We start from the raw sequence: 22,263 nt of genomic DNA, 5'->3' as shown, positions 1-22,263 counted from the left end.
AGAAAAGAAAAATGTCAAAAAAGAAAGAAACAAACATAAAATCAGTTCATCGACAAGCTTCCATTCATGAAAACAGAAGCACGTCCAGAAGAATGAGATGCTATTTGATGAACTCTGCATTTTGTAGTTGAAGTGTTGCATCAAGTTGTAGCCTAAACAAGGCTGCAGGATTTAGGGAATGCAAGTTTTTTTTTTTCTTTTGCATAGCACATGCTGCTATGCAAAGTTCAGAAACAGTTAAAAACACATAGCACTGCACACACTGGAAAAGAGGTTGGACCAAATCACAAAGAAAAACCAAAAAAACGAGGAGAAAAAAAAAGAAGAGGATACTGTTTGTGGTACTTTTTAACACTACACAGCATTCCAGATGTAAGGATGACGACTGACCACACACGGCATTAAAAATGCTACACAGAAATGGAATCACACCGTATATATACACAATGCAGGTTAGAGAAGCTTGTCTTTGTCGAATGGGCGTAACTGATTATATTATCTTCCCATTTTCACAAGAGAACAGACCGCAGTATACTGCAAGTTTAAATAAGCTGCATTATATGTTAAATACAGCTACACAGAGAAGCAATGTGTTCCTGCACTGTCTTGATGTTAAAGTTGAGTGTGTATATACTGGAATAACTGCTGCTCCTGTTTTTAAATGTGTAAGTCCACCCACCCCAAATGCTGGATAAAATATATTATACTGATATATTGTCTTTTTAGGTTACTAAGTTTTTTATTTAGGCAAGACTGCTTGGCGCATCTGTTGGGCAAGGGATGTGTTGCTCTTAAGTCTCTGGCTATGTGCGATGCAATTGGACGGGACAGTTCAAGCTGCCTCCAATGGCGTGTCCTTGTCCAGTTACCGGGACTAGATTGGCTCGACATAATTGGCCGGGTACAGTCCCTCTCGGCCGCTGTCCAAACGACCTCTACACCAGCCTTGCTCGTCTTCGTCCTCGGTCTTGGTCAGTTCATCACCTGTGAAGGAGACACCACTCCTTAATCAACACGCAGTCCCTTTGTCAAAAAGTGAATGTAATTTGAAAATGAAGATATATCTGTAAATTACAGCTCCACATTTGTTCTGATTAATGCTCTGTAGGTCTTTAGTTGTACTTATTGATGTAAAGTCTGTTTTTGTCCTGTATATTTGACAGTATTTTAGCAATACTGAATTCTGATATATTTGACAAACAATATTTTTTTTATTCATGCAAAGACAAAATATTTTTTTTACTATCTTGAAGTTATCCAAGTTAATTGTATGACATTTTGGGAGGGCAAGATGAGAAGGTCGATATTAAAATATTGTAAATATTAAAATTCTGTCAGAAACCAGTCATACAACAACTTCTTGTGTTACACTTACATTTTTTCTACCTTCAAATTATTCTCCACACTGCTAGGATTAAATCTGTGGTAGGGAAATAAAGAATTTGTGTTTTTGTTCTTGTTGGTTTAAAAAGGACCAGTGTGTAGGATTTTGCAGCCTCTAGTGGTGAGGTTGCAGATTGCAACCAACTGCAATCTGACTGTACGAGAACTATGGTGGCTGAAGCAAAAAACTTGAATAGCCCTGTCTAGAGCCAGTGTTTGGTTTGTCCCTTCTGGGCTAATGTAGAAACTGGACGTGCAACAGAGTGAAAACCGTTAGAAGGACCAACCTAGATTTAGAGGGCAACTTTCTTTTTGGTTTTCTTTCAAAGAACGAAGAAACTAACAAAATTTGCATGCAGGTATTAGCCGTCTTTAAAGACCTATTAGTCATTGCCAGATATCCATGAGATGACTTAAAAACACCTCATCTCAAACTGTGTGCTTAAAAATAGGACCTGGATGGGCATTATGAGAGGATGCTGAAGATGCAGAGCTGTGGCTTCTTCAGAAGTTGTTTTTCTGAGCAAAGCTTGTTTTTCTGAGTAAAGCTTGTTTTTCTGACTAAAGCTTGTTTTTCAATCGTTAGTCATGTCACTATGTCGGCTCTAAAGCACGTTTTAACACCATTTCCCAAAGAGCTTATGCTAATTGGTGGCGAGTGCCTGTAATTTGTTTTCCATGTGGCAATTATTGACTAATCACTGCTTTCTGTTCTATGGAGGAAGGGAGCTTTAGAATAGAAACCAGGAGAGAGTTGGTGATTTTTGACCACCTGGTTGATGCCACAGCTTCAACAGCTAAACTACAGCGTTCAAGCCCCTTTATAAAGATTAATAAGTTCATAAATTAATGAGAAAACATGAACTGTGCGATGGTAAATCATATCTCCTCTGTCATCTGCTAACTGACAAATACCTGCTTTGAAGGTGAGCTCATCCTGTTCCTGGCCTTCGTAATCATAGAGCGCGCGGACACGGACCGCTTTCCCAGAGCCGGAATCTTCTTCAAAAGAATTCCCGTTCCCGCCGTTTTCGTTGCCAGAGTACGTGGCGGGCTGCTCATCGTCGGACCACTCAGTCGAGTAAGCTTGGTTTTTCTCATAGCTGCTCACACTAGAGGACAGAGGAAATGCAGAGTGAGTAAATACTAAAAGTATTTTCAAAGATTAAAAAAAATAAATCATATACATATTGTCTGCGTAGCTCATTCTTCTGTGCTGCAGATTTAAACTGTAAAAAAACAATTAAAACAACTTTAATAGTCTCACTGTTGCACTGGGAGATGTGTTTCTTCTTTATGATGGACATAGACACTGTAGTTTATTTTTCCAATTGTTCCCAAATTCACCATCCTGCTGCTGTAAGTACTCACCAACATAAAAAATCTGCAGCTGAAAGTAGTCCCCGACAAATACACAATTTACTCCTGTTTGAGTAACATTAACTAAAAACTACAGCTGGTCTGTTTTAAGAAATGATTTAGCCATTTGAAAAACATGATAGTATGTATTTATTACCCATTTTTAAAGATGTATGTACAGGAATGACCAATGGGCTTGGGAGTGGGAATTATTGTTTTTGTGTCATTTTGTTGGTTTTGATCTTTTCATGAGATTTGTTGACACAATCTTTTCCTTCAAAAAAATATTAATTTGACCAAAAATAAATACGAGTTCAGTCCATGCAATTTAATGGAAATATCATTTCATGATAAGTTATGTGCTTTGCAATGTGATTGTAACCTTAGATTACTAACCTGCTACGGTCACCAGGGGGAGCCACATGGTCGGTGCTCGGAGTGGGTGGGGCTCCGTCTGGTTTCTTCTTCTTTGGAGGAGCAGCAGCCTGTTCTGGGTTGTATTCCTGGAGATTAGAGAGAAATAAAACACATGAAAGTGGAATAAAGAAGATCAGTAAATAAAGAGGAGAGGTGTCTAATGTTTGTGTGTGAAGGTTGTAACGTTGTACCTCAAATGCAGGCCAGTTCATATGCATCCCAGGGCCGTGGTTGTTGCTGAACCACTTCAGGTCCTCTTGTGTGTTTGAAGACAGGATGGTGCGCTCCAGTTCTCTGTATATTGTGGCATAGCTGAGGAGAGGAGGAGGAGGAAAATGGAACAAATGGTGAGGATGAAAAGTGCCAGAAGAGACCCGGGTGTCTGCTGCCAACTTGGCAACAGAACCGACAATGTAGTTCAAATTCTGGGTTGAGAGAGATCCAACATTAGGTCACGACAAGACTGAAGTGTTTGCCTGAGTTTTCTGCTGAAGCCCTCAGCAGCTGAAGCATTTGGCCTGAATAATCCTGAAAATCCTTTACAAGGATATTATTGTTTCTATTGCTACCGTTTTACAAAATCTCTGGAATTTGTAAGAGATTAAAACCGTGTAGTAATATTAACTATTTTACAGGGTAAACATGTCTAGGTATCACACATTAATGCAATAAGGAAATATTTATCTACATCCAGTCTCTGGACAAATTAGGCACAGACATTTTTTCCTTTCCAAAGATGGAACATTAAATAAATGGGATGCTGTTTTTGGATTGAACCACTCAGCAAATTTTTCAAAAGAGAATATTTTATTTTCATAACTAGATTTTTTAAAGACGAGTGTAAGATCTTTTGTAAAAGGCGATAATTTACTTTCATCTGGGAGTGCAGCAAATTCTTCTTTTTTTTTTATTGTTTAACTTAATTTAATTCAAGCCAAAACAATAATTGACTTAACTTTAGTAACGCTGTTGTGATGATGATCATTGAATCTTCCATGGCAACCAAAGGCAGGTTTGGTTAAAGGCCCTGAAAACCACTTTTCTGTGGATCCCCAGCTTTGTTGTTACACGCAGGTTAAAAACGACCCAGAATATGACAAGCATTCAACTTCCAATTCAAATTCAGTTTGGCAGAAACGTCATTGCCTGGATAATCAATTCATTAGTGCTGTGAGTGTGACCGCTAATGAGAAAATGCATGCCTGGTTGAGAAGTGTGTTGAGATTAATCAATGTGAAGTGAACTGGGCTGAATGTGACAAAACAAATCAAACTAATCCGTTATAAAATGTGTTTGCAACGTGATCATTTCTGATTAAAAGTAAAAGGTACAGTATGCAATCATGCTCAAAGAGTTATATGCCCATGTTGCATGAAATATGACTGTGAATTAACAAAATGTACATCAGATTGAGGGGGAATAAAAGAGAGGTAGATGAGCTACACTGCAGGGGGATGATGCTTTAGCAAGAAGCATACAGAGATAAAACAGAATAGTATACACATTGTAGACCAAAATTATCGCTAAAAGTCCGTTTTACCTCTCAGACACTATTTTACTAAATCATATATCGGAGTAAACACAGTCCATCATCTTAAACCAGCAGCTCTATAAAAATCAGAGTAAAACTGTTTTCTGGCCCCGCTGACCTTTGGTTCTCGGTGAGGTTAAGATGGCGTTTGATGTCCAGCAAGGCCTCTTTGAGGAAGGTCAGCCTCCTGACTTCATGCTGCTGGCACTGGTCGAACACCTGCTCCATGCACTCCATGTACTGCGGGGTGCACTTATTCAGCTCCTCCAGAGACTTCTCGTACTTTTCTTTAGCCTGAGACAGAAAACAGAAAACACACTGATGACTGAAACCTAGGTGGCAAAGAAACCAGCTTGCACTACAACTCATCTTTAAAAAGGGTTTATCAGGGCGCTTTGACAATGTTGTACAACTAAATATCTGATCTTAATATCTGATCCTATAACCGAAAACATCACATTAAAAGTACAAAAAAAGACATGTTTGCCTGCACACTGCATCGATCCATCACAACACAACACCTTACACTGTTTAGCTGAATAAGAATGTGTGAAAAAGACCTGATCAATTAGCCTGACTGAGCCATTTAAAATCCTGCCAGGTCACCATTTTAAAGCTGCAGTGAGGAAAAGCCTCAAGATGCTTTTCATTCGTGTTTGCACGGAAACATGTCTTGGATCTACTGACCAATGAGACGATGTTTTAAATGCATGCGATCGTGTGTATTTACGTGTTTTTGACATCTTTGTTTTTCACTCTCCTCAAACTAAATAAACTGAAAATGTTCTGCCTTTTTTTCACGGCCTTGTTCTCACCTTCTGGGAATCCTGTTTGCATTTGTCCACCTTCTCGTGGAGTTTCTTCTGCTGGTCTGCTGTGACAGAAGCCTCAGTCTTGCCGTTGGCCTCGCGGGCCACAGCCAGCTTCTCCTCCTTGCAGGCCATGTGGTATGTTTTCTTAGCTGCCTCCATCTGCATGTCCAAACACAGCAGGCAGTGTCAGTATCGCACATACATTATCTAATGTGACTGAAGGAAGTCACATCAACTCATCTCAAAGTAGGAGTGACCTCACCCAGACACAGTACTAGATCTTAATGTGATCAGTATCTATAACTGCATTGACATTATTATGTCCTTGTATCCACGACAAGAACCTTATTTAGCTATTTACAGCAAAAAACAACAACATGAGTACAAATACACTACTGCTTGCTCAAGTACATTTTTGTTTTTCAATAGTATAAGTAAGTTTCCATGTAGAATCATCATCATTTCATATCATACAGGTCCAGGCCCAAAGCAACAAACCCAAACAACCTTAAACACAGTTTTTAAATCGACAAAGTTGCTCCCCTTAGTTGAAAATCAATACTTGGTCCATTTACAATTTACTAAGTGACAGACTTTGTTTGAAATATCACATGCACATGCATTTGTACTCAATTGTAGCTCTCAGAGCTGTGAATCCGGAAACGTGCCAGTGACGCCACCATGGGTGCAGCAACAGACTCTGTCATGGAGAAGCTCCAGGATTGGCCTCAACAGGGGTTTTCAAAGTCTGTTATTTCATCCCATAGACACTCAACAATTGAGCCACGATAAGAGCCTAATATTGCTGTTTGACATTACTTTAGACTACAGCAAATACATAAATCAGCACTGATTGGACATCCACTTAAAATGATTTTTTTCAACATTAAACTGTCAATAAATAACATTTAGTCAACTTGAGGGCAGTGGAAACAAGTTAGGAGCACAACATTGACATATCACCTTCTAAGTTGATATGGCTAAAACAGTGGCTTATTTACACATCCAGCAGCTACGGAGCAACATTAGCGAACATTTGGAGTCCTTTTTGTGTCCACCTGATGAATGGAAGTCCAACATTGACTCTCTTTTATCTTTTTTTGGTCTCCACCAACTCCAGAGGGAGATATCTGTATCCATAGCTGCTAAATATTTCACGATGTTCACCAGCTGTGTGTGTCTGCAGTTTGGTGCCGAGCCGGGTTTTTAGAGCTTTATTGCTGAAAGCAGCTGCCTGCTGTGGCAGAAAACGTTTACACTATGAGCGTGGAGAGAGATAATCAGTAGAGTTGTGGGCTTGGCACTTTAAAAACAATTACCAAATAAATCAATCAAAACATTTTTAAGTTTAAGGTTTAAAAAATTAGGAAAGATGAATGTTGATGTGACACAGCTGGACACAGAACATCACAAGCACAAGGTCAGAGCCAGAACGAACCAGAGCTCGTTTATGAGGCGAATATCACTTTTTCTGCTACACCGAGAACAAAGACGATGAGTCATATACATTCGTTTCCATCCCCCTCACCTCCTTGAGCTTTTTGGCCCATGGTTTCTGAGCCTTCTTGAAGCCTTCGTCCGCCTCCTTGGCCTCTTTGAAGCCTCCGATCATCTGCTTGTGATAGGCCTCCTTCTGCCAGTTCTTCACCTTCTCCACGTCCTCGTTCATCAGGTTGTTCTTCACGTCTTGGTGCAGCTCACTCACCTTCTCCGCCTCGGTCATCACAGCCAGCCAGGCTCTCTCCACGGAGCCGTACTGTGGGCCTTTGGGGGAGTCGGACAAAATGATTCATTCCAAATAAATTATTAATCGAATAACATGTACCCAAATATTAACAGAGAGCAAACAGCAAACTGTGTAAACGGAGCTTTGGCAAATTGAAAGACAGCATGAGGTGCATACATTTGTTGAGGTATTTATTTTACTGACCCCATCCCACATGCTGACCTTTCTCAATGAGCTGCCTCCATCTCTTGGACCATGCAGTTAGCTGATCGCCGTACGATTTTTCTATCTTGGCACGCTCCTGCAGGCAGCCCATGAGGTCATTGCAGAGCCGATGGCCGTCATCAACTCTCTTGACAGCACGTTTGTAGTTCCCCACCTGAGAACACAGAAACAAATAGGTCAAAAGAACAGAAAGCAAATCTGTCTTTACATATGTCACAGAAGAAAAACTATTAGAAAATGTATGTCTACATCAAAATATACAAAAAAAAGGATTAAAATAGTATTTTTATATCTTTTTTTAATATGATATTATGCTTGATAATTACCAATTTATTTAAAGAATAAGATATTTTTTGAAAGGCCACTTATTCTCAAGTTTAATTGTTATTTGCAGATTTGCTGTAAGCAAACATTATCAGAGTTTAAAGTGATTTCCTGTCCATTCCTGGAAACAAAACATGTCTTTTTAGAGATCATAGTATTTTTTAATCATTGTTACAAAAATCAGGCAACATAAAAATATAAGTGAGGGGGAAGATTTTAATGTTTATACCCATTTACAATTAACAGGAAAAGATATATATAATATTTTCAGTTATGAATGGAGTAATGAATGGTTCCTCACATGCAATGCAGAGGCATTAACTTGTATTGTATTGGTTGGGCACTGGCTGAGTTACATGTGTGTGGGCATCCTGTTCCATTTCACCCTATAATGCATGTAAACCAGCACTGTTTTGATATTAAGAAGCATATCTCAAAGTACGTCCTGACATATAAAGCACGTTTAACATTCTAAAGAAAGAAACAGCATCAGCCACATTCATTGTATTTATTTTTTCATCCTACTCAGTCAAACATACCAGTATTCAGAGTTACTGTCTGCCAAAATGATTTTACTGCCTTTGCTTTTAGATCCTGCCACCTTAAGCGATACCGCCTTAAAAGAGCACTGCCAGGCCGTGTGGCTCCTCCTCCTCAGTGCCTGCAGGGGGCGTGAGCTCATGGTGCATGATGAAGGGGGTGGGGGATGCTCGTGCCTGTGCATGTGTAGTTATGCAATGACATGGGGCTTGTGTTTGTGTGTATGCGTGTATGTGTGTGTGTGTGTGTGTGTGTGTGTGTGTGTGTGTGTGTGTGTGTGTGTGTGTGTGTGTGTGTGTGTGTGTGTGTGTGTGTGTGCTTTAATCCTCTTGGGTAGTGTAATGCAGGCAGACAGAATCTCAGGGATAGACGTCGACGCAGATACAGAAATACAAAGAAACCATAGAGTGCATGTGTTTCTGCTGTAAATACATACAGTCATGCACATACATCATCTACTCGTTGAGAGGCCGTCTTATGCGTTGGCTGTCTGCAGCGCTGCACTGTGATTGGTCCTGACACGAGCATGCGTGTGTGCCTACTGTGTGAGATGAGAGAGAGCTGCAGGGAGGCAGTGAGACAGGTGTGCGGCAGTAGGAGCTTTGGCCTGTGTGACAGATTGCCAAATCACAACAACAACAACAACAACAACAACACGCAGGTGGACTTGTTGTACATATGAAAATGCACATGAGCTCTTGTATATTTGTACAGTGTGCAGATTATATTAGGGATATATTGAGTTTGATTAGTTGTGTCAAATATCAACATCTCTGAGGACAAAACCTGAGATTAAAGTGTCTTTCTGGCATTTATGAACGATGAGCTGACCCGAGCTGTGTTGCTGGTATACAGAGGCTATAGGCAGGTGCATGTGGTGAAAGGCCGCCTCAGAGCGACTGATGACTGAGGCTCTTTGTCTTTGTCTCCGTGGCTAAGAGCCATGACACAAAGAAGACTCTGTACTGAGGGAATTCATTAACGCTACTTTGGTGCGGGTATAAATGTACACACACACACACACACACACACACACACACACACACACACACACACACACACACACACACACACACACCGCATCTCAACAACAGGGAGTGATGATGGATTGAACTATGATGTTTACATTTGTTGTTCTGTGTTCATTAATTTGTTGTGCTGTACCCTGTGATGACACATTTTACAACAAATATGATATACAATATACTGCCAAAATAACTGTAACAGGTTCACATTTGGTATTTATTGTGAAATCCATTTTGGTTGTATCCAAATATTTAAAGTAAATGCGGAAGCCCATTTATAAAAATGTAATTAATGATTGCATAAGTTTAATTTTTCAATTAGTTATTCATACCGTGTCTTTATATCCACAAAGGGAAAAGACACACAAAAAGAAATGCAAAATATATAAATAAGCCAAAGTCTAACCCTTACCCAATTCAGTTCAATCTGTAGCTCATACTTTTAATGTACAATAACCATTTTTATTTGTATCTTTCCAAACTTTTATGTATTTACCAAATTACTGGAGAAAAAGTGAAAATAAAAAAAATCATTCAATTACTTCAAAAAGTACATGTGCATGTTCACAAAATAAGATTTGATAACGAGAACAATGCAAGAGTATGTCTTTGGATCATTACTCTTCATTTTCTTTCCTTTTTACAGCTGAACGTTTTAAACCCGTATGCTTTTTTCAAACTACTGAGAAGTGGCAACTGTATTATAGTCTAGTTCTACCAAAGACTAGTTAAAGCTTGTGTACTTTCATGAAATGTAAAAATGAAATGTTTGCACTGCGGCCAAAAATACAGACACTGCAGGTCTTAATTTGCGTAAAATATTTTTAGCTGCAGTCCTGCTTAATGAGATGGAGGAATTCTTAATCAGGTCACTTTAAGAAGCACGTCATTTAAAGCAATATTTTGATATTTTTGGAAATACCCTTGCCAATGGTAGGATGAGAAGATCGATACAACTCTTCTATCTGTCTGTTAAATATGAAGCTGGTTAGCATAGTTAAAAGTTTTAAAAACAAGGCACATCTTACTCTGGGCAGGATTGCTTTTGCTTTTATGCAAAAGCATTTTTTTTTTTTAAAGCCCTGGCAGAGTCACCCTCTGCATTGAGCCTCAGTGGGTATCAAACAGCTACAACTTCTCTCAAATGTTCCTGTAAAAGCTTGGTGACACTTTTCTCATTGTTGTGATTTCAAAAGTGACTCTTTTTGCTTTAGAGGCCACATGAATACAAGACAAAGAGGCAGGTAGGGGCTTGGGTTGTGGGGTGAAAACACACATGTCGGTTTGGTGTTTACCTCCCAGAAGCTGTCCATGGTGTCGTCAGCAACTGCAAATTCATCGTAGGAGCCAGACATTTTCCTGGATGTTGCAAAGCACTCTTATGACTAAACCTGTCCTCTGCAGCAGAGCTGGTTTCCTCATGCACTGAAAAGGCACAAAGAGAACAACAACAATGTGACATTACATTTCACGAATACAGAAACAAAGAAGGGCAGGTGATGTGCATGAGCAGACTAACACGGCCAAGCTGTCTAACACCGAGGAGAACCAATGTAGGACCTTTTCCATTGCAACTGGAGGGAACCGTACAGTGTGATGGTTTCTATTTGAGACGTTTATAATAATGAGATAAAAATAGTCTCCTCCGCCATGCATCCAGCGCCCTGCCCTGAGGAACGAGAGGGGGCATCTTAAACTGGCGCGTCCTAGAAAAGATACCAGAGAGAGTGGAGCATCACGGCAGCTCTGACCCTGAATCCTTTCATCGTGCAACTGATTCTTCTGACACATTTCATCTGAGAAATAAAAAAAAGCAAACCAAAAAATAGACTTTCAAAACAATTTCCTCCAAAATTGTCCTTTTGCATTTGTTTTATGATTAAATTTGAGGAAAACAAAAAGAATTGTGAAACAAATGCACGGTTTCAAGATGAGCACACTTTTTTTTTTTACGCCTACAGATGTCCTTTAATGATGTGGTTTAATCACCTAATGCTTTGAAACTCTACAAAATACATCTCCTGCCAGATTTCCTGCAGCGTCAAAGGTGATTCATATTTATTTGTGTGACGTTTGAGTCGATATCTCGCCACCGTGTGATAAAACAGAAGAGGCTGCGAGGCGCTTTGTGCGTATTGAACTCTTTTTGAAGCCTAATTCATTTTGCTCACATGACTAATGGCTTCCCCTTGACAGAGAGCTCTTCATTGCACTGCAGCAACCAATAAGACAATACAATACATTGCATGTGACTCATAATAATAATGACATTCTGTTGATAATGTTACCGCTCTGACATTGTTAGATTTGGGTTATCTACTTCTGCTGATGGCCAAACTAAACTTTATTATAGCTTTTAATTAAAACCACATTACGTTTTGATGAATGTTATTAAGAGAACTGTGCAACAATTGATTGATTCCCAGTATGCACAATGCAGATTAAGAGTTAGTTAAGCGTGCTAGATAGAGGTCAATGATGAAGGATGACTCGTGCTTATGTCAGACTAGAAGCTGAGTCTGCACTCTACAGTCTGCTGCAGCACAAGGAATATGTTTTCTTCAAATACGACCGGAGCCCTCCGAGCTTCATCCCTCAACTTCCTTCTGCAGTCGAGTGCATACTAATTCCTGCAACATCCTTCATCCCTGGAATGAGTCATGAAAAATGACTCTCTGCGTTAGGCTCAGTTTGAAGCGGGCTGACCTCACTTTCCTTACGCATAACATAATTGTCCTTGTGAGAAAAAAGTCCTCCAACTACAAGGTCAGCTTGTGAAGGGAAAGTATGTTTAGTAGCAGCTCCTGCAACACACTTTGTGTTTTCACAGGGGGTCTACTCATCAAAAAAAATCAGGGGAGTGTTCATGCCCCAGTGTGATTGGATCCGGTTTCAGCTGCAGAACAGGCAATCTATTCCTGCTCACTCAGTGTTTCTATAGAACATTGGCCGATTAAGCCCCAAGCTGTATTTCATCAAAGGCCTCTCGGTTGCTGTCAGCAGCCCCCACACCAGTCAGTGGTGCTCCTAACAGTCCAGGCTTTCAGGCACTGGCTATTTCAAAGTGGCACAACACAAAATACCAAATAACTATTTCATAGCTTGGCTGCTATTTTACTGTCAGTGTCAGAATCTGAGAAAACTTGAGCCTTTCAGTTGCAGTGGGACCAGCAGTAAAGGGTTTTTCTGTTTACTTTAGTGTTCTATAATACCTAGAGGGTTTGATACAGTAGGAAGTAGTTCTCTTTATAGGAGAACAACATTTTACTGAACACAGAGGAGTACTGAAGGTTTTGCCAATCTTAAAATTGACTGAAAGTGTCCTAATCCAGACATAAACACAAAACACGCAACGGTTTTCCACTATCCAGCTCACGTAACGGTAGTTTCACAAGTGTGTTGGAGAACTACGGTGGCCTTCAGGTAGCGTAAAAACACAAAATGTTTGGTATGTCCATTCTGGGTTAATGTAAAAACATGGCGGTGCAACATGGTGGAGTCTGTGAAAAGGACCTGTCCCAATGCAGATATGATGGGCTCAATCTTAGGTATCGAAAACACAACATTTCAGCAATTCTTAGTTTTAGGTAATTATACACTAATGAAAACAAAGTAATGAATATTAAAGCATGTTCCAGTTCTGCTAATAGGCCCTCTGAAATGAGTCACACTGGCCCTTCAAACAAACTGGTTTTCTCTTGTTAAGTGACCTGAATATAAACTGTTTGCATTTACTGAACATGAAAAATTCATAAAGCCAATTTGCTCAGAACAGTGCTTCCACTTCCAGATTAGTAAAGCTAGATGAGGCTCTCTCCTCAGTAAATACGGAAACAATCATAAAAACAGCAGCTTCAAATTCCTCAAAAATCTTTTAGGTAAAACATTTTAAGTTGAAGAAATAAATCACACTGAAACCCATATGACATAAAAACCTGACTTTGTGATGCAACAAGGCCTCATGCAGCTAAGCGGCCCTAAAGTGGCAGGTCTTAATCTCAGCAACAAACACACACCATTGGTCCTGCTACCTGACCATCAGTCCGGTCCTCCAATAAGCTTCTACATCCGTGAGTACAACACCTGGTGACATCAAAGCCAGTTAAACCCCGGCACGATGCCAGAATCCCAGCTCATAGCAAAAACCTGTGCATCCAGAGGCTTAGTTTAACCAAAACTCACAGACTTGATGATGTCTAGAAAGCATTTGGATTAACAGGATAATTCCCAGATTCCCTGATGGATGAGAGTGGAAGAAGCTATTTAGTTTGTGCGAAGACACTGTGGACATAGACGCCATCGTTCTTTGCTCACTAGGCTAAACAACACAGAGCGAACACATCACAGATCACAAGTCTCTGTTCGGTCCATTGTGGGAGATTGTTGTGTGTCCCATGAGTCGGGTAAGGATGGTTGGGGGGGTAGAAGCGATAAGCATTGTGGAGAGGGGCTTATACTTATCCTTAATGAGGTCAATCCACCTGAATGACTGCAAACACACCTCCCTTGCTCCACTGTATTAAGTGGTGAGGAAGTCATGATAAAGTCGCACTACGGTTTCTATTATTACTCTATTTTTTGTTAAACAAATTCATATAAATGGGACAGAATAATCAATATTAAGGTTGTCTGTAATCCAAAGAAAACGAAATACTGCAAACATAAGTAAAGTATAAAAGTACCAGCTGGTCTGTACGAGACACATTTATCCTTTGGATGCATCTTTCAGTTTGGAACTGTTATCCACCCACTCACTAACCACAACACTGTCAAAGCCATCCCGTTTGTAATTGAAAGTTTTTCAGGAGTCTGTTGTGATTGCAGAGGCGGTATTGTTGCCCGAAGCTGACAAAATACGACAATTTCAAACTTTTGCACATTCGTAAGTGACCAAGCACTCTTCTGCACATTCACTTACCATGGTTGGCTCCATTATAAGAAAGAAAAATCCAATCCAAGATCTTGAAATCAAACACAACTCCTTGAAAAGACTCCTTGTGGATGTGTGAATTTGTAGTCCAAATGTCTCCTTTATGGCTGCTACTTTTAAATGGTTAATGTGTTGCCAATTTTATTTTTGCAGCTTTGACCTCTGTGGCCAAAGAGAACCCAGAGAGGACGATAAGTCTGACCGAAACCAGCATGTCTCAGAGGCTGAGGGATAATCCTGCAGTGTGCCACTTGAATAGCTTTAGAGGGGGAGGGTGCTAGCTAGGAAGACGAGCAAAGAAGCGGATAGGACGAGTGAGACCAGAGACAAAGAGTGGAGAGAGGAATGTGATGTTGAGATGAAACTCTAATTATGTCACTACATACTGGCATGATAGTGGCACATAAATGTTTTTTCACCATTTGTTTCGTTTCTGCAATAATGATTTAAATAAATACTACAAGTCCCTGCAAAATGAACATGAATGCTGTGAGGAGAGATTTACAAAAACTCCAAACAGACAGCTCTTTCTGACACAGTCAGACGCTTCAATGTTGACAAGGCACCACAACAATCATGTAAGCTTGTTACGGTAAGAAGATTTCAGAGAGATGAACTAACTTTACTCCAGCACATTACCGAGCACTCACTGTCTTCTGACTGTTTGGACAACAGCAATTCAGAAGAGTTGCTGACCAAAAAGAACTGTTTTTCTCTTTAGTACTGTTAGGTAATGAAATAAATGAAGTACGGCTTCACTTAAAAATGAATGTGCCATGTTAAACACCGAGTAATAACCAGCAAAAGCCTCCGATTGATGTTTACAATTGGTTCACGATGCATTCTGGTTGACTGCGGATTCTGTTTGATAAGCGCAGCATGTCCTCCTCTACTGACGGAGTAAAAGAGGACACACAAGGAGAAAGACAGAGGGAGGTCTTTCATTGAGATATGAGGAAGGAGAGACAGAGAGACAGAGAGAAATCGAGCGAGACAACGGGAGAAAGGGGGGGAGGCGAGATGAAGATTGAGTTGGAGGCGTGGGGAGGGACGTGACAGGAGAGAGGTGAAGGAGATGAGGAGGGACGAAGGCAGCGAGAGCTCGGGACGTGGAGAGAGCGTGGAGCGGCTCAGACAGCCGGAGTGTTCCCGGGTGGACTAGAGAGGGGCCAAAAGGGCCAGAACGGCAGCCGAACACATCAGTACAGAGATGTGATTCATCTCTGGGTGCAGCGCGGAATAAGCAGGCTGTTGGATGTTGCCAGGAGACGGAGCTGCCTTGTGCAGACTTCACACACACGCCGTAACAGCCGTGGCCGTCATTAGAGCGGCCCGTGTGACCGATGCTTTAGGAAGCAGCAAGAACGCTGGTTAGATGATGCAGTGTCGTCTCTCTGGACGTCCTCAAGTATATGCATTGAGGTATATATATATATAAATACTGAAGAGGATACTCATTCAAAAAAAAGCAGTTAACTGAGCTAGATAGTAAAAAATGAGGCAGAGCAGTAGATGCAGACATAGAGGGGAAGTGAAGGAAAACCAGTGAGGGTGGTCATGTGATGTATTTATCAGTTGAACCTGTAGTGCCGTGAGCGCTCTTCGCTGCTCGCTGGGGCAAAGAGTAGGAGAGCCAAATGTGGTCTGATGTGTGGATCCAAATAGGGAGTCTGTAACAGAATTTAGGGGGTAAAAAACAACCCTCATCTTCTCTCTCTCCTCCATCAGCTTACTGGCCCAAACCCCCATGGTTTTCCATAGTAAGGAAATACTCAATGTAAATAAAACGTTATGCAAAAGCACATACATAAGTACAGATCTTGAGTTCATTTAGTTACATCCCACTACTGCAAAAATGAATGGGTGAGGGTGGGATTTGTATAACCTGTAGCAAGATGTCACTCTCAATCTGTTTCCAACATCAAACCAATCAGATATTTAACAGATGTCGTCTTCAATACAGAAAAAACAGCGACTTATCCAACATACGTTTCATTCAGATTTAAATTAACTCTATTCAATAAGCTGCCGGGTATTTTAACGAACAGATCTGGTCCAAAGACGCCTTTGCCTTTGCAGGCTAGCGGTGTGGGTCATGATTTTCAAGCAAACAAACAGCATGACTCAGCTATCTGATTAAGAATGCCTCCAGAGGCTGCTGCACAGAACCGAGTTTCTACGTCATTGTTTGTTCCTTGTGTGTGTGTTTGTGTGTTGCCCTTTTCCAATCAATATCCATGTTGCACTATTGTGTGAGTCAGCCAGGCGTGCTATTGTTAAGCTCCCCGAAACAACACATCACCCCCTAATTTATCAGCACTGCAAGGTTAATAACAAAAAGGACATCATGCTATTATTATTTCTGAAGGAAGATGGTCTCTTTCTCTTCCTGCGTCCCACGTGGAGGTCAGAGGTCATGGTCAGTTAAAGGTCATATAGAGAAGGTCATAGTCATACGACTGCAGATAAAACACTTTGTGCTCTGGTTCAATCTCCAATATCTCTGTAAATATAAGGACTGACCAAATGAGGAAATGGCCTGGAACTATGAAATGTTGCTAATTGAATGTAAACAAAGACTAGGTACGCACAATGCTTTTGAAGTAAGTAAAAATCCACTTAATGAAAGGACCATAACGGGAACAAGGGAAACTTCTTTCTTAAGCAGTTTCTCAAAAATGATTTATGATAATTATTGAATGTCTCTTTAAAAGAATAATCATATTCAATCAATAAATGGTCAAATCAGAAATTAAACTAAGAAAATAAATTAAAAAAGGACAAATTTCCCACCTGGACATCCGAGTATGTTATAGTTGCCAGGACGACAACGACATGATAATAATAATGATAATAAAATGGAAATTGACAATCAGATAGTAAAACTAAAAAGTCATAAAATCATAACACTGACTTTGGTTCAAGACCTTTGTCTCAGAGAGAAGGAGAACGTGGGCATTATTGGGCCATAATCCATTTAAAACATCATAATATGAAACTAAAGCAGCAAACCTGTACACTCTTTCCAGGAATGATCACTGAATAAGAGACTACACAGACATTGCCATTGCCTCAAGTCACACAGGTAGCATAGCTAAAGACTCAAAGTAAAGTAAGTCTGACCTTTTGACTATAATACTGAGACAAAGTGACAGAACTTGTGAGTTGGATAGGGAGGTGTCATAAGACTAGAACAAAGTTTAGTTACTGGTGGCTGGAGTATTTTCAAATTTTGGATGGACATGAAACTCTCTGTTGAATCAACAGTAGAAAATATTAACATAGATGATTTGGATAGCACTGGGAAAGAAATCTAGTTCAATTACAAGAGTAAAAGAGACAATACTGAGAACATAAATACTTCTGAATTCGGTCCTATGCTGCTAATGAAGGGCTGAAATAACAGTTTGAGCTTCATTGTAATTTGTTCATTAATTACGCAGCTTTAATCAACTTAGTTTCTGGGTCATTGTTGGATTCATCAGTGGAGTTCAGCCACTGTGGGCTCTGACTTGTAACTTCTCTGCTAATGTTCATCAGTATTATCATATTTTTAGCCACACTAATGGCATGGCTCTATGAATGGCAATGTCACTCGGTTAGTCGCTCCCCCACTTTGGTCCAGACTGAAATGTCTCATTTACTACCTGATAAAATGCCATGGTCTTGGTCCTCAGAGGATGACTCCTATTGACTTTACAGATTTACTTTTTCCTCTAGTGCCATCATGAGGTTGACATTTAATTGACATGTCTCAAAAACTACAGGATGGATGGCCATGACATTTTCTTTCCCTCTGGATGAATTGAAATAACTATGTTGCCTAAGTTTAGGCTCTGGCGCCACCATCAGGTCATAATTATCATTTGTCCAATACTTTTTTTAATGACCAAATGCAAAGCTGCAAAGCTAACTCCCATCTGCCTCAGCTGTTTTTTTTGTGCAAATTAGCAAATGTTATCATGCCAACATGCTAACATGATACCTGCTGCACATCAACATTAGCATTGTCATTGTGAGCTTGTTAGCATTCAGATGGAAACAACGCATGGCTAGGTACAGACTCACAGAGCTACTCGCATGGCTTGTCTTGTTTAGCTACATGACAAACTGAAAAACATGATTTTCCTGAAAAGATAAACTGTTGAACTGTAAGCATAATGCAGGAGACCCCTGTGTGTCTTGGAGCCATGTGGATTTCTACATGTTGAACCATCCATGTCAGACACTTTGTGAGGATATAAAGCAAAAGACAGCTGGCTGTATCCATCTCCAAATGTGGCTGTTAGGCTGAAACATACACACACACACACACACACACACACACACACACACACACACACACACACACACACACACACACACACACACACACACACACACACACACACACACACACACACACACACACACACACACACACACACACACACACACACACGGTAGCGACTGAGTTGTGATCTAACAGTGTCCCGAGCGCTGCAGCAGTCGTTATGTAACTATCAAGCCTCTTGCCACAAGCCTCCTGGTGACACACGACAGGGTTAAAAAACATCCGGGGGAGGGCAGAGAGAGAGAGAGAGAGAGAGAGAGAGAGAGAGAGAGAGAGAGAGAGAGAGAGAGAAGATGGACAAGAGAGGCAGAGCAGAGTGGGGGAGGGGAAAGACAGACATATTGTGATGGGTGGTGATGAAGGAATGAACTGCAGGCATGAAGCAGTGGCAGAGTGAGATGAAGCAGAGAGGATGGAGGCTGTGGTTACGGTCCAGTTTTTCCTGATGTCCAGGCAGAGAGAGGGAGCAGAGGAAGGGAGGGAGTAAACGAGCAAGGCGACAGTCAATCTGGAAATGCTGCTCTTCAAAACACGCCAGCTTTTCCTCGTTCTTACCGTTTAGCTGCCTGACGCCGCACTGAATACTGATGGGCTGCCTTCAAACGCCTGTACATGTGTGTATGTGAATATATGAGAAGTGGGGAGAGTGAGAGGTGGAGTTATTTAAAAAGGAGAGAGTGCTAGGGATTATTTTAACTAGAACGGGATACGCATTGCATATCTCAAAATATTATAAACAAAATCTGCTAATATTTTCATTTTGAAAATAATAAACAGTTTTGAAATGTTACTGATCCTATCAACAGCGGAACTTAAATGTGATTTCCTTTTTTAGAAAACGACAAGGCTCCTTAGTAACCCTCCTTAGTAACCCTCTTTCCAAAGTAAATATGGCAAATGAAACTGTGAATTTAAATAATTTAATACTGACTTTTAAAACCAGTAGGACAATTTATGTTCTTCATGGTTAAAATGCATGTTTGGTTTGTTTGTACTGGCGAGGGAAGAGAGGAGGGGGTGCTTACACAGCAAAATGAAACCTCTTACAGTCAGCTGGATTTCAGTTAGCTTTTTTGAAATGTGGAAAAGAAGTAAAATTTTATAAAAAAAAAGGCTAAAAGGTTCATCATCTTGGTTTTAGCATGTTAGTGTGCTAACATTAGCTAATTAGCAACATACAGCTGAGACTGATGGAATGTCACTCATTTTGCAGGTCATAGAAATGATTGGGCAAATAGATATTTTGACCTGAATGTGGCAGAAGAAAAAAGTCAGAAGATCACCAAAGATGATACGATTTATCGTGAGGGGGCCGTGAATCTTTGTAGTCAATTACATGGTAATCCACCTTCTAATAGTAATTTTACTTAAAAACACAGATTTTAACCTAATGGTGGTGCTAGGAGAAAAGTCATTATATCACTAAAGTTAGTAACATTCATCTTCTATGGGGCCATGAATGTCTGTTTTGTATGTATAACTAACCGACATTGCCATTCATAGAGCCACAACGCTACATGGCAGAAAAAAAACTACATGAATGGGAAATCTCATGTTCCTTAAATAATGACCGCCAACGTAGCAACAAGCTATCCCCCTCAAAGTGCTAACAAGCTATCTTATAAAAGAAAGTAAATCTGTGTGTCAATGCAATGAACTCTTCCTTGATACAGTTAAATACGATCATGATAACAGGAAACTGACAGGAGCATACAAGCAACAAAACCAGTTCGCCCAGAGATCCATCAACTTCATTTCCAGACTATGGACTCACAACTGGACCAAGACTTGTTTACAATGGGGTCAAATCTGACTGGAGACATAACTCAGCACTAAAAAGCAAAAAACTCAAGACTATATCACACTTAGAATTGGCACAAACATGTAGTATTTATTTGAAGTAGTCGTGACAACAGATACGGCCAATTTGGCGTTGAGAGTGATGGATGGATATGTCTAATAAGGAGCCAGACTAGTGCTGCGGGTTGTTAAATAAAGAAGGAAGAAAAATAAATAAGTCTGGTGTAAATGTTTCCATGTAGGAATTGGAAAACCATCCTGAAGGCATAAACAAGCCCACCAAGTCTGGGCGACCCCTCCCCCAGCTGGTGGTCAACTTGATATTTGACTTTAGAATTTAGAGCAACCTACTTTCCAAATGTTTACAGGCGATGCTGCAAAGTGGGTCAGACAGATAACAAATACATAACACAAAATGGTAGGTTTTATTTGATATCTTGCTAATACTGGCTGTGATGCGACAGCAACTCTAGATTGTATCGCATCAATTCTTAACTTTCTACTTCTCCTCAATTGAGCTTTTAATTTGTAAAATATAGAAGAATATAACAGATGTTTGGTATTACCACCTCAAAGACTTCATTTCTTCTTTCTCAAAAAATAATCATGAATTGGTACAAATTGTCCTTAATTATACATTTTAGAATAGCATGAATGAAAACTCTGAATCCCCTGATTTGATGAGCCATTTTATGGTTATCTTAAAATAAAAAAACTGAAGAAAAAAATGCATTTCTGCAAAGAAAAAAATGCAGCATCATTTTAACAGAGCATACGTGGACGCAAGGTAATTAGAGCAAACAATTTCCTGCTAACCCTTCGAGCATACTTATTTTACCTACAGTATAACTCAGGCCCAGCTTCATCTTCCAGTCCAAACTGCCCAGGATCCCTGGAGAAGCCTCACTGAACTGGGCCATGACAACGTGATGAGCCTTCTCGTACAAAAACAACAGTCTGTGCTCATCAAACAGCTGCTTAACCTCCCTGCTGCAGTGAGGTTCTGCCATAATACACACACACACAACAAACATATCAAACAAGAAAATCAATAATCCCCCATGAGTAACTGTTCTCTCCGGTGAGAGCTGCTCACTGGAATAAAGATAAATTCGGAGAAGACCTCCTCTAAAAACAGAGAGTCTAAATGTATTATTATTGTTACGACCCAAAGAGACTTCAGATCAGTGGATACGATCATATGTGGCTGTAAGGCTGATATGTAATACTACAGTAGCGTTGTTAACTTATACGTAATGTCAATCATGCACAGAGTAAACCAAATAAAGAATTCAATAAAAGTCTAAAATAAGAATCTAAAATGACCTCCAGTTGGCTCACAGACGGGACCACCCTCATGAAATATTAACACCACTGACAAAAGAGCTAGTAATTACCTCAAGTGGTGTCTTTAGCATTATAAATTATACAAAAAGATCCTTAAAAAGCACTTGAGGGGCCTTTTGGTGTAGCAAGCGGGAAGATTTTGGAGAACAGACAGCACAAACAGGTTCAACTCACCTTCTCCACCAATGGGAGGTCAGGTTTCCATAAACCTGAGAGAGAGCTGTTGGTCCCCTGCAGGAGATCACCTGTGGGAATAGAACATGAGATGTTGGGTTCAGTATTTTGAGGATAAAGTTAACAGTAAGTTGCTGCTAAATTGCTCTTAATGGGGACATAAATGGAAATCAGTGCAAAAACACGTGTCAAAACACCAATTATAATATCACTGACACTGTAGGAAGTAAAACAATGAATAATATCAGCCAGCTATGTCAATTTGTAGTTGTACACTATTATAACAGCAAGTTAACGCAATTAGAACCGAGTAAAAACAAAAAGCTATTAACTTAAA

The 22,263-nt window shown here is 40.2% G+C and overlaps 1 protein-coding gene across 1 annotated transcript; it reads right to left on the bottom strand.

Annotated features, from left to right (window-relative positions):
* Positions 1 to 656: 656 nt before the first annotated feature.
* Positions 657 to 21,998, bottom strand: LOC129100138 (protein kinase C and casein kinase substrate in neurons protein 1-like). The gene is made up of 10 exons (XM_054609680.1): positions 21,927 to 21,998; positions 10,638 to 10,767; positions 7,451 to 7,607; positions 7,031 to 7,266; positions 5,506 to 5,661; positions 4,809 to 4,984; positions 3,351 to 3,471; positions 3,139 to 3,245; positions 2,299 to 2,495; positions 657 to 984 (listed from the first exon to the last, which is right to left on the bottom strand). Exons 2-10 carry the CDS (start codon positions 10,695 to 10,697, stop codon positions 875 to 877), a joined length of 1,320 nt encoding a protein of 439 aa, XP_054465655.1. The 5' UTR covers positions 10,698 to 10,767; positions 21,927 to 21,998; the 3' UTR covers positions 657 to 874.
* Between the last annotated feature and the right edge of the window lie 265 nt (positions 21,999 to 22,263).

This window comes from Anoplopoma fimbria, chromosome 12, assembly GCF_027596085.1.
Source record: "Anoplopoma fimbria isolate UVic2021 breed Golden Eagle Sablefish chromosome 12, Afim_UVic_2022, whole genome shotgun sequence".
Taxonomy (NCBI): Eukaryota; Metazoa; Chordata; class Actinopteri; order Perciformes; family Anoplopomatidae; genus Anoplopoma; species Anoplopoma fimbria.
The sequence above is the reverse complement of the archived record's forward strand: the minus strand, read 5'-3'. Positions and strand labels throughout refer to the sequence as shown.

What these genes read in the sequence shown, in the direction of transcription:
- LOC129100138 (XM_054609680.1), bottom strand. Translation starts at nt 10,697, where the DNA reads ATGTCTGGCTCCTACGATGAATTTGCAGTTGCTGACGACACCATGGAC. An exon ending in GAGGCAGCTCATTGAGAAAG is followed by an intron (nt 7,267 to 7,450) that starts GTCAGCATGTGG and finishes ACTCCCCCAAAG; the next exon opens with GCCCACAGTACGGCTCCGTG. An exon ending in TGAACTGGCCTGCATTTGAG is followed by an intron (nt 3,246 to 3,350) that starts GTACAACGTTAC and finishes TCTAATCTCCAG; the next exon opens with GAATACAACCCAGAACAGGC.